The following is a 13,642-nucleotide window of genomic DNA, read 5'->3' on the forward strand; positions in this document are numbered from 1 at the left end:
AAGGCGCTGACTCCAATTACACAAAATAACACATGCAACTTCTCTTGATCTGAAAGTGGATAATCTCACATTCCAGGCTTGCTTTCCTGCTGCCCAGAGTGATTTCTTTGGCTTTTCCCTCTTTGCTCCCAGAAGTTTTCCTCCTTTATTCCTACCCACTAATTATAACCACTAATGAAGAATTATCATTTAATTATAAGACCGGAGTTGGTCCCAAAATATTCTTTTTTCAATTATGAGCTCACATTGGTATTGGGGCTTTCATAACACCTTCCTCCCCCCAGCAAGGAAACATTAGTCCTTGCTTCAGCTTGGGACCCCATAATCTGGGTCCAACATGCAGCCTTTCACCCAACCGAAAATTTCTGGATGGTGAGGAAGAGAGTTTGGATTCGAGGTAGAGTAACCACAGATTTCAATTATTCACACCAAATGCTACTTTCCATTGACCCCTATCGTTAAAAGCTTGACTATACTTACATTTGTGGCATCATTTCCCCCCTTCAGGTGGATGGCAAACAGAGCTGATTGCAAAACGAATTCAATCGAGTATTTTACAGCAAATTTATTGATCCCAGAAACCAGAGCCTCAGAGCAATTCCACTCAACCAAAGATAGCCCTGGTGTCAACATACAGACATCGGTCTGCTAATTCTGCCCTGCCAGGGGAGGGCGGGAGACCTGAGAATCACATAGTGAGATACCACCAAACCAAGAATGGTCATACTGCACTTTCCTTCTGCTCTTTGAAAAACTTTCCAGAAAGTTACTCCCTACCCTTTTTATACTGCTGTTAGCATTTCTGATCAGGTCTAGGAAAACACTGAGTAAACTCAGGACTGTCTACTGGATGAAGTGAAAATTAGTCAAAAGAGACCCATCCAAGGTTTATTGACTTCTGGTGTTAGCCTTTGAAATGGATTCTTTCTGTCCCCACAAACTGCTGGTCTATTTAGAACCTATCTAAACAAAGTTGGGGTACCTGGGTGGCTCAGTTGGTTAAGTGTCTGACTTCAGCTCAGGCCATGATCTCATGGTTCAGTTTGTGGGTTTGGGCCCCACATCTGGCTCTGCACGGACAGCTCTGAGTCTGGAGGCTGCTTTTCAGATTGTGTCTGTGCCTCTCTTTGTCCCTCCCCTGCTCGTGCTCTGTCTCTCTCTCTCAAAAATAAATAAACATTAAAAATTAAAAAAAAATAACCTACGTAAACAAAGTCAAACTAGGTGGGGCTGCAGGGGACTGAAGCAGAGACAAGGCAGTGAAGGGCTGGGGCAGTTGCCAACACATTTTGTGATGTGGGGGGTGTGTTTTGTTTGTTGTTTTAATCTTTGTGCCAAGTGATACCCTTCTCACTAGGAACTCAAGTCAGCAGAGGGGAAGTGCGGACCCCACTGAACACAAAGTACAGAAACTCAGTTCCAAGAAGCTTGGGTTGCTTCCCTGCTATGCCTGCAAAACATCAGGCCTGCTGATGGCATGAGGAAAGGCTTCCTGCTCAGCCAGGCTTTCACACCCTGCGGACCACTGCCTTGGGCGGGACTTGCCGCCAAGGCAAAATTACCAGGAACTGCCAGGCAAATAGATTCATTTCCTTTTAAAAAGTACAAAAAAACCCCTTCTAACTTGGATGCAAATTTTTAAAAAATAAATAATAAATAAATTAAATATTTATTGACTACCTACCAAAAAAAAAAAAAAAAAAAGTAANAAAAGCCATATTAAAAGAAGTTTTGTTTGTTTTTGATGTGCACCAACAATAGCTCTGTTTCATCCCAGACAGTGGATGGTGTGTCGCCTGAAGACGCACTACTGAAGCAAAGGACAGGAAGGTAGCAGGAATCCCAGATGTATGCGGTCCTTCTGGCAAGGTGTGCTTGCTCTACCAGACTTAGGCTCTCTTCCTAACGCAGGCTTCTCTTCTACCCCCTTCCCCAGCTTCCTTTTTTTTTTTTTTTTTTACGTTTTTAAGTTTATTTATCTTTGAGAGAGAAAGAGAGAGAGAGAGAGAGAGAGCAGAGGAGGGGCAGAGAGAGAGAGGGAGAGAATCCCAAGCAGGTCTTGCACTGTCAGCATGGAGCCCAATGTGAGGCTTGAACTCACAAACCATGAGACTATGACCTGAACTAAAATCAAGAGTTGGATGCTTAACCGACTGAGCCACCTGGGCGCCCCCGCCCCCAGCTTCCATTTCTTGACATAAGCAAATTGAGGATGTGCTTCCTCTAGGCCTACCATGTATATTGCCTTTCATTTATTCATTCATTCAGTTCATTTGCATAATTTGTTGAGTGCCCAGATACATAGTGAACAAAATAGGTAAACATAAAAATTCGCCAGGCACCTGGGTGGCTCCGTTGGTTAAGCCTCCGATTCTTGTTTTCAGCTCAGGTCAAGATCTCATTGTTTATGAGTTCAAGCCCCACATCAGCTTCCACACTGTCAGTGCAGAGCCTGTTTTGGATTCTCTCTCTCCCTTTGTCTCTCCCCACCCCCAAAATAAAATAAACATTAAAAAAAATAAAAAATAAATAAAAACTTGCTGTTATGGATTTATATTAAATTATTTAAATGGTGACAGTCCATGAGTCCCATGAGGCAGGTACTATAATGATGCCCTTTTTACAGGTGACTTGCTCAAAGTCACACAGCAAGTGAATAGCAGAGCTGGGGTTTGAACCCAGGCAGGCTGGCTCTAGAGAGCCCACACTTAACCATCAGGCTCTACACTTCTTGGTGGGATTGATGGGTGTGAGTTCAGGGTCAGAACAGTAGCTTCAGGCAAAACCTGTAATTTCTCTTCTAGAACCAAAGTCTTTCATTGCACAAGATAGCTTAAATAACAGGTACGTTGTTAAAAGTAGTATCATGGCTGGATTTCACACTAACATGTTGAAGAGGATCAGAATATGCCACCCCCAAATATGCCAGTTTGGCATAAGAATTATTTTGAGCTGAAAATGACTGAGAAATGACAGACTTGCAGGAAAAGCACCCACCCCACCCCCTCCAACTTCCCCATCACTTTTAGTCTAAAAGCAGCACATAAATTTCCCTTTCTAAAGGTTATATAAATTTTTATTTTTATTTATTTTTTTAATGTTTACTTATTTTTGAAGGAGAGAGACAGAACAGGAGCGGGGGAGGGGCAGAGAGAGAAGGAGACACCAAATCCAAAGCAGGCTCCAGGCCCTGAGCTATCAGCACAGAGCCTGATGCGGGGCTCAAACTCACAGACTATGAGATCACGACCTGCGCCAAAGTCAGAGACCCAACTGACTGAGCCACCCAGATGCCCCCAGAGGTTATATAAATTTTTAAATGTGCCTTCTTCTCCCATACCGACAAGAAGATGACTTTATCACCAGAAGTGATTCTTATCAATGGGTAAGGCACCAACTTGAGTCTGCATAACAAACATAATAAATAAGTCTTATCGCCCATTAATTTCCTCCATATGTTTATCTTCTCACAATTTACAATCCTGAGAAGCCCAAACCCTCCCTTCTCCTTTCTCCGGTCTCTTCTCCACATCTTACTGCCTTTTGTAAAAATAACCCCAGAACATAAAACGGCTTCTTTGAGTCCGCACTTCTTTTCTATGAAGACCTCCTTATTTGCAGTAATAAATTTTTTCTCTTGGTTATCTCTTTTTCTAGTTTGATTTGCATCACCCCAGGTACTAAGCCTAGGTTTTTTTCCCCCTCCTCTACAACATAAATTACTAAAATTACCGTCTCTCCTTCTAACAAGTTCTGATAGACAGAGGAAGGTAAGTCAAAGAGCTCAGAGCAGAACATTGAAAGGAGTGGGGAGGACATTGGGAGGATGGGGGGCGGGGGGGGTGGCAGAAGCTGAACACATGCATCTCAGATCAACACCTCTCAGTTCAACATTTTGCCAAGGGCAAGGGCACACTGGGGCCAACTGGACCATTCAGAATTGGGATTTTATCAGCCACTTGTATGAGATCCATTTGATTGTTTCACCCAAATAGCTCAAGACCAAAAGGCCTAACAGCCAACATGCTCAGATCATACTGTTCGGTAAGAAATGGATTCATTCTTACTTTGCCAATTGGCTTCTCAATCAGAGGGCTCGTAAAGCAGACTGGAGCTATGCTGCTGCTGTACATCGAAAGTTTCCATTGCTGTTCCTGCAAGAAAGGAAACACATGGGGGAGAGAGAGATTTCAGAGACTTGGCCGCCTTTGCTGCTGCACAGAGCCATTTTCCAGTTTTTCACAACAGTGCCTCACGCACTTAAAACCTAAGGGTTGTCACTTGAAGTACCTGAGTCAGCGGTTTTGAACGGGCATCTTTAGTTTGCAGTCAGTGCAAATTCAGTTAACCTTGTACAAGGACATATTACAAAACCATTTATGACATTTTGAAGGAATTCATGTACACATGTTGACACAGATGCAAAATATTTTCAGCCTAATCTGTTAAGGTATCTTCCTAGAACATAAATCAGACTATGTGAATCTTTTTAAAACAAAAATGACTTTACTAATCTCCCATTGCACAAAAACACTGGCCACAAGTAAACGTCTAGTTTTCAAATCTTTAATTGTATGTGGGATAACATCCAAAGTTCTCTAGCTGCCTTTCAGAACACTCCAAATTGTGGCTTTGTGTTTTTTGTTTTGTTTTGTTTTTTATTTTTTCTGCCTCAGCTCCAACTCTGTCCCACAATTTAACCTATCACTCAAGCCACATTATTCATGTGTTTTCCTCCATTCTATGCCTTTGTTAATGCTGTTCCCAGTTCCCAAAATATCCTTTCCTTGGTATCTGCCTATGATTTCCTACCTGTCCTATTAAGCCCAGCTCAGATTCCCTCAGAAACATTTTGCTATTTTTCTCTACTTCTTTTCTTTCCTGTATTTTTAAATTTTAATTCCAGTATAGTTAACATAATGTTATATTAGTTTCAGGTGTGCAATATAGCGATTCAACAATTTTATACATTACTCAGGGCTCATCCAATAAGTGTACTCTTAACCCCTTTCACTTGTTTTACCCATCCCCCCACCCACCTCCCTTCTGGTAACCATCAGTTTGTTCTCTAGAGTTAAGAGTCTCTCTTTTGGTTGTCTCTTTTTTTGTTGTTCATTTGTTTTGATTCTTAAATTCCAGATATTAGTTAAGTCGTATGGTATTTGTCTTTCTCACTTATTTCACTTAGCATTATACCCTTTAGATCCATCCATGCCATTGTACACAGGCAAGATTGCATTCTTCTTTATGGTCAAGTAATATTCCATTGTGTGTGTGCGTGTGTGTGTGTGTGTGTGTGTGTGTGTACACAACTTTATTCATCTATTGATGGGCACTTGGGTTGTTTCCATGCTTTAGCTATTGTAAATAATGCTTCAATGAACATAGAGATGCATGTAACTTTCCAAGTTAGTGTTTTCATTTTCTTTGGGTTAATATCCAATAGTGGAATTACTGGAACATAGTTCTAATTTTAGTTGTTGAGGGACCCCCATAATGTTTTTCAGAGTGGCTGTACTGGTTTGCATTCCCTTGCAATAGTGCATGAGGGTTCCTTTGTCTCCACATCTTCACCAACACTTGCTGTTTTTTGTGTTTTGATTTTAGCCATACTGACAGGTGTGAGGTGATAGCTCATGTGGTTTTGATTTGCCTTTCCTGGATGGTGAGTGATGTTGAGCATCTTTTCACAAGTCCTTTCACCATCTGATATCTTCTTTGGAAGTCTCTACTCATGTCTTCTGCCCAGTTTTTCATCAGATTACTTGCGGGGTTTTTTGGTGTTGAGTTTTATAAGTTCTTTACATATTTTGGATACTAAACAGATATGTCATTTGCAAATGTCTTCTCCCATTCAGTAGGTTGTCTTTTGGTTTTGTTGATGGTTTCCTTTGCTGTGCAGCTTTTTATTTTGATGTAGTCCCAATAGCTTATTTTTGCTTTTGTTTCCCTTGCCTCAGGAGACATATCCAGAAAAAAGTTGCTGTGGCTGATATCAAAGTAGTGACTGCCTGTGTTCTCTCCTAGGATTTTTATGGCTTCAGGTCTCACACTTACATTTAATTAATTTTAAGTTTATTTTTGTGTACAGTATAAGAAAGTGGTCCAGTTTCATTCTTTTGCATGTAGCTGTCCAATTTTCCCAACACCATTTGTCAAAGAGACTGGCTTCTTTCCATTGCATGTTCTTGCTTCCTCTGTCAAAGATTAACTGACCATATAATTTCTGGGCTCTTTTTTTTCTGTTCTGTTCATCTATGGGTCTATTTTTGTGCCAGTAGCACACTGTTTTGATTACTACAGCTTTGTAATATAACTTAAGTCCAAAATTGTGATGCCTCTAGCTTTGCTTTTGTTTTTCAAGATTGCTTTGGTTATTCAGGATCTTTGGCGATTCCATACAAATTTAGGGTTATTTGTCTAGTTCTGTGAAAAATGCTGTTGGTATTTTGATAGAGATTGCATTAAATCTGTAGATTGTATTTTCCTCTACTTCTAACGAGAGTCAGAATAAATTTCTTTCTACCGCAAAGTCCATGTACTATTATTCGAGTACTTGCCTCTCTCTGCTGAGAATGTGAGCTACCAAAGACAGAACTCGTGTTATAGTTATCTTTATATCCTTCATAGTCTAGCAGTGGTCTTATACATTGCTGTGATCCAAACATTTGTGCCCCTGCAAAAAGTCATATGTTGAAATCCCAATCCCTAAGGTGATGGTATTAGGTGATGGGGCCTTTGGGAACTGATTGGATCATGAAGGAAGAACCCTCATAAATGGAATTAAGGTCCAATTAATTAATTAAAGGAGGCCCAAGAGAGTTTCCTTGTTGTGTGAAGATACGATGAGAAGTCTATAACCCAGAAAGGGACCCTCAGCCAGCAATGTTGGAACCCTGACCTCAGACTTCAGCCTCTAGAACTGTGAGTTAGAAGTTTTTGTTGTTTTTTAGAAACCAAGTTCAAGGTGTTTTGTCATAGCAGCAGGAACTAAGATATACTGTAGGTGCTTTCTATTAATCTTTCTTTCGGCCAGCTGAGTCTTGTTCTCTATGTAGTCACTAATTTCCAAAGCACCCTTCTAATCCAGTTCTTTCCAACTCCCAGCTCTCATGCCCATAACACACATTTTACACTCTCTTTTCAGTCTTGTTAGAGGACACATCAAGAGGATTGTTCTTGAAGAAAAAACTTAATTGTAGGTACCAATAACCCCCTAAAATAAAAATGACCTTTAAAAATTAATTAACAGGTATTGATCCATCCCTACCTCCTGCTGTCCATTAATTGGCCATGTTTCTTGAGTGAAAGGAAGATTTTGCAGTGGCCTTAGCAAAGGATTGAGTTTGGGCCTCTGGAATCTCTACCCCTGCTGTTACTAATTATCGTACCCGGGGCAAATTACTTGTTCCAGGGGGGCCCGGCCTGTGAATGAGGTTTGCATTATTTACACACATCACGCAGGGAATTTTGAAACTAATTGTGGAGATGTCTGTGACCTGGAAAGGTGAAGCATAATTCCTGGAGGAGAAGCCCTGTACTTTACCTTTAGGAGAAGTCGGTCAAACCTCTGCCTTCTTCCCCGGGTCTGAAAACAGGGGTTATGGTTGAATTCCAAGGGAGGTGAGGATTTCTGTCCATTAGGAGTTAAACAGAGACTAGCAACTCACTTCACAGGTCATATTCCAGCCATCAAAGTTTAATTACTATCAAACCCTGTTGGCTCAGGTCCAACCATATTAGTGAAGCCATAATGAAAGTTCCAAGGGATCCCATTACCAAACCCCACCTTCCAGAGATAAAAAGACACTACATGGCACCAGGGAAAAGGCCAAAATATATTTACTTGAGATTGCAACTTTTATTGTTTTAAATGAAAATGTTGATGATCAGGACACATGATTCTGTTTTGAGGAAGTCAATCTGCAGACACAGTAGATGAATCTGAAGAACTTGCCCTTGGCTCTGAGGCTGGCCCAGTTGCTATGGCAATGTATAACTAGTTTTCTTATGTTGTTGTGCTGCCTGATTTTCTTTAGACTAAAGATTCCCTTGATACATTTGCACTGGGTATGGTTAAGACTAAAACAAGCCGGCAGTTGCAAAACATAGATTTCTTACCTAGAAATTATTGGTTTGGTGGGGAAATATGTGATGATTCTGGGCCATACATGCAAAGGAATTTCTGAAATCATGGGTTCACATGCAAAACAAAGTAGTGATGGGCATACAGTTATTATTAGTCAGTGTCTCCCTTTTTCGGTATCCTTTCTTCATTTCGGGATTTCCACATGAGGTTTTGTTGTTGTTCCAGGGATTGAGTGGCTGGGTGGCTGGTGCTAAGTGCTGCTCCACATTGAACTCCACATCTGCTAAATGTGGGGATGGGGGTGCTGAGAATGGACTTGGGCCAAGTGGAAGAACAGAGAATTAGAGAAAAGTCGTCGATTCCTCAGGCAGCTCTCTGCAAAAAGAGAGCAATTACTGCCCCTCATCTTCTTTTCATAATAACTTCAGAACACCCCTGAGAAGCTACAGAACTGTTCAGAGATCCCCACAGGAGAGGTACCTGGTGTTTTTGTTCTACGACTGAATTCCTAAAGGGAGACGGAAGAAGTGGTTAAGGACTTGAACTGTAATTACAACCTTCAGTGTTTATCCTGGCGCCTGAAATGTAAGAGCAATTCCTGGTGCTAAAGGACAGAAATAATCTAGGATTTTAAAGGACTGCAAGGATCACCTGATAGGCTCAGCTAGCTGAATGAACAGTGGGTTCAGTCCAGATGGCATCTACTTAAGGGTGCATTGCTGAGCAGCTCAAACAAACCTAATAACCCTGAAGGAAAGAATGAGTCTCTCCTTCGCAAATCTTGATTTTATACTACACAGAAAACATGGACACTGTTGTCCATCAGCTCCGCACCCCTGCTCCCCAACACCTTGGGGCTTGGAACAATGTGTTTGGTTTTGAGGTGGAAACTGAACCTAATTTAAAGGTTTCCATGTCTCCATCCAGCCTTACCTTGTCACATTATTTATCTGGAGTAAATATGATTGAGAGTGCTTTTTAAGAACTGCCAGCACGGCACTTTAGTTGCTCTGCACAAAAGTCCTGAGCTGTTTCTGGGACCTAGGATGTTGAGGGAACTGGGACATTGCAAACATTCAGTGGGACCCCAGGAAGGAGAAAGTTCTGGCAAAAGGACAGGAGATAGGTCATCACCGTTGCTCTAGCCCCTGTTTTCTCAGGCCTTCCGACCTGAACCAACAGGGAATTGGGTTCACCCTGCCCATCCCCCACTCAAGTTGCTTCCTTGCAAGGGTCAAGCACACAGATGCAGAGGTGAGGTGGCCTTGGGAAGGGAGGAGAACTGGGTGGAGGGCCATTAAATGTTGACTCACTTAGGCTTACCCAGACTTCCTCCCTTTTTCCACACTCTAATACAATTTTGGTGAGCTTAAGTAAACTGTGCACACTGCTAAGTTTTCCTACTTCCTTTTGGGTTATTATCACAGACCTAGACTAGCTCCAGTATATGAAAATCCTCTCCCTCAAAAACTTGCAGGCATAGAGTCACAAGGGTAAATGTACCCACAAAATAGTCCAGTTTCTATGTTTTCTGGGCAGAATTCTGTTACAGGCTGCCCTGCTTACTCATTCTTCAGCGTCTCCCTCAGTACTCATTTCCCTTAAATGCTCTGCTACATTTTTGCATTTAAATTTCCATTTCTTGATGTTTCACATGCTGATTTTTAAAATGTCCCCTGTGCTTTTTCCTTCCTTTACTCTGTTTTATGCATCTTCAGCAGCACCTGTACCTACACCACAAGGCTACCATCACAAAGAACATTAAAACAAGTGCTTTCGAAACACTCAACAACATTAATGGGACTCCTGAAAGAAAGAGGGGCACTCCCTTCCCCGCATGCTTGTGTCTACGAGTTTCCTGCCAGCCTTTACCCAAATGTTCATATATTTAGCTACAACATCACTTTGCATCACAGTCTTTTACATTTTCCACCTAACATCACATTACATACTTTCTGTGTTGTTACACAGTCTTTGGACTGTGTAATATTTAGCGACTACATAATGTTCCATCAACAAAGCAGAACATAATGTATTCAGTATCTTGATAGATATTTTCATTATTTCCATTTTCCCTCTAATTTTTTCAAAATTTAAAAAAAGGTTGTATTGAAACAATTCATGTCACATACAATTCACCCATTTAAAGCACACAATTAAGAGGCACCTGGGTGGCTCAGTCAGTTGAGCATCTGACTCTTGATTTTGGCTCAGGTCATGATCCCAAGGTTATGGGACCGAGCCCCATGTCAGGCTCTGTGCTAAGTGTGGAGCCTGCTTAAGATTCTCTCTCTCTCTCTCTCTCTCTCTCTCCCACCTGCCCCTCTCCTCTGCTTTTGCTCCTCTCTCTCTAAAATAAAATTAAAAATTAAAAAAAGTAGTAGGCACACAATTCAATATTTTTTAGTTTACTCACAGTATTGTATAGCCATCACTGCAATGTAATTCTAGAATATTTTTGTCCCCTGTCAAAAGAAACCCTTTACCTACTAGCAGTTATTCAGCATCCCTCCAGCTGTTCTCCTCCCTGTCTCAGGCCCCAGGCAAGCACTAGTCTACTTTCCAGCTCTATTTTTGCCTATTCGGGACATTTTATATAAACGGAATTATATAATTTGTGGTCTTTCATGACTTTCATTTAGCATATTTTCAAAGTTCATCCATGTTGTAGCATGTATCACTAATTCATCCTTTTGCATTGCGAAAAAATATTCCATTGAATGGATATACCACATTTTCTTTATCTGTTCATCCATTTGTTTCCACTTTGTGGATATTAATAAGGCGTCCGTGAGCATTCACGCCAAGTTTTTGAATGGGATGTATGTCTTCATTTCTCTTGACTATACACGTAGGGGTGGGAATACTAGATCGTAATGTAGCTCTATGTTTCACCTTTTGAGGAACAACCAAACTATTTTTTTCCTATAATTAATTAATACCTACAAAAATATACTTTTTTTCTCTTGAATCATTTCTTCAGAATATATTTCCAGGAGTAGGGTTTCTGTGCCAAACATAGGGACATTTTTAGGGCTTTTATTCTACACCATCCAATTACATTTTTCAAAAGGATTAAACCTGGTTGACACAACTACAATTCGTATTTATCATGTATGTATACACACACACAACTCTTTTTGTCTATACAGCAAGCTTATGAGAAAGATGCCACAATTATCTACATATTTATAGATGAAGATACTAAGGCCCATGGGGCTTAGTAACTCAGCGTCAGATGACCAAACAAAGCAATGCAATGCCTCTTTTATGGGCTTCATTTGCTTCAAGTATCTGTACCCAGTATGTCCCTGGCTTCAATGAGTAATTGCTGACTATGTCTCTATACTGTCATTTCTTCAGATTGTGTCACAGTGAAACAATAAGCATGGAGTCAGAGGCACGAGATCAAATTCTAGCCCCATAACTTGCTAGCTCTGAGATCTTGAGTAAGAGCCACTGAATCATAATAAGCCTCAGTTTCCTCAAATATAAAACAAGATGATACCTTTACCATAGGCTTGCCTAGATGATTTAAATTAAAATTTGGCTCTGCCAGAGAAACGTACATAAAAAATGCTAATATTATTTTCCATGTGAATAACAAATGTTCTATTTTATTTTTCCTTGATGCCCTCTTCAGAATGAAATATCAGATACCTAAGAATTTCTATTATGATTTAACAAATAGATTTCCTCCCCTTTGTCAGTCAATAAATTATCCTCACAGTACTATAACTTAGCTCTCTACTAAATTTATAAGAGTTTTTGTATAGAAATGTTAGTAAGTAATACAAAGGTTTATAACGTTTTCAATAAAAATTTTAACAATTATAGATTATAACTACTACAAAAGCTATAAATACAATAGGAAAGTTACAGAAGTTTATTAAATAAGTTTAAATAGATAAATTTATTTTTTAACTTTAAAAAAATAGTCAAAAGTTCGGGTGCCTGGGTGGGACAGTCAATTTAATGTCTGACTTTTGATTTCAGCTCCAATCATGATCTCATGGTCGTGAGATTAGGCCTTTACATCGGGCTCTGCTCTGGGTTTGGAGCCCACTTGAGATTCTCTCTCACTCTCTCTCCCTCTGCTCCTCTCCCTTGTACATGCTCTCTCTCTCTCTTTCTAAAATAAATTTTAAAAATTAAATTAAAAAAATTAAAGTTTACTTGTAAATCATAATTATAAATTTTAAATTTATTTAAAATAAAACAAAATTAAGAATAAAAAGAAATCAATTATTAGTTAACAAAATAAGCATAGGCTCATAAAAGTAAATGCTTATAAAATAAATACATGTCTAGCTCTAAGGACCTGGTAAATAAGATAATAATGATATAGTGAAAAGGGCCCTGGCCTCCTATTGTGAAGATTTGAGTTTGAGAACAGCAGTGATGCTTACTTGATGTGTGACCTCTTTGGGATTCTATTTATTCAGCAATGAAAATCATAGTATATAATTTGTACTTTTTAAAAAATAAGATCAAAATAAAGCAAGGTATTTGAAGACAATCAGCACCACCAAAGAATTATACATCTCTTCGGAATGTCAACACCAAGACGTGATAGCTACACCACATAGTGGTCCATTCCTTGTATGATACAAACCCTAAATTCTCTAGCAGTTCAGAAAAGATAGGAAGGAAAATGAAAATGGGAAGTCATCTATGCCAACACAAAAAAACATCACATAGAAAAAAAAAAATAGTTCCCCCAGTTCCCATATGTCACTGATGGTCAACTTCATACCCAAAACGATCCCAAAAGTTTGGGCTCTGAGAGATCCAATTTAAGGTGATCACAATGGAACCTTCAACAGAAGGGAGGGAGGCAGCCAGGGATGCTGTAACCTACATCTCTGCAGACAAGGGCTGCTTAGAGACTGGCAGTAAATTTGGGGAAAGGTATCAACAGATAAGAGGCATCTTATAGGTTAAATTGTGTCCTCCTAAACTTCATATGTTGAAATCCTAACTCCCAACACTTCACAATGTGATTGTCTTTAAAGGGGTGATTTAATATTTAACATGATGTCATTAGGGTCCCAATCCAAATGACTCCGGTCCTTATAAGAAGGAATTTATACACACACACATATAGAAGGAAGATCACGTGAAGTCACAGGGAGAAGGTGGCCATCTACAAGTCAAGGAGAAAAGTCTCAGAAGAAGTCAACTCCTCTGACACTCTGAAGTCAAACTCCTACCCTCCTGAACTGTGAGAAAATAAATTGTTTAAGCCACCTAGTCTGTGATACTCAGTTATGGCAGCCGTAAATAATTAACACAAGGTATCTTAGCAAAAAAGATAATCAGCTTTTAGGACAGAAACCTTTTGGGGACTTTTAGCTAGTTAGTATAGGAAAGGTTTCCAAATGAATTGGGGAAAGGATGCCTCAGTGACCGGTGATAAAGCAGATGCAGAAGTCTGAATGGGTGGTGTTCTGTACATCAGTACTGAGCAGGCCCTGGAGCTCCCCCAAGTCCAGTGGAAGAGAGAGGATTCAAAAGGAGCGGTGCATTTTAAGGACTGAGGAGGAAGAGCAC

At 40.1% G+C, this 13,642-nt stretch overlaps 1 protein-coding gene across 1 annotated transcript in view; it reads right to left on the minus strand.

The window, feature by feature from the left end:
- The window catches only part of RASGEF1B (RasGEF domain family member 1B), a 433,337-nt gene that overhangs the window by 152,318 nt on the left and 267,377 nt on the right, over nt 1-13,642 (minus strand). Inside the window, exon 3 of the mRNA XM_077774800.1 lies at nt 4,068-4,154. Coding sequence (XP_077630926.1) covers nt 4,068-4,133 — 66 coding nt within the window. The 5' untranslated portion in view covers nt 4,134-4,154. The remainder of the gene's footprint in view (nt 1-4,067; nt 4,155-13,642) is intronic.

Source organism: Crocuta crocuta, unplaced genomic scaffold (genome assembly GCF_008692635.1).
Source record: "Crocuta crocuta isolate KB4526 unplaced genomic scaffold, BGI_CrCroc_1.0 scaffold237, whole genome shotgun sequence".
Lineage (NCBI taxonomy): Eukaryota > Metazoa > Chordata > Mammalia > Carnivora > Hyaenidae > Crocuta > Crocuta crocuta.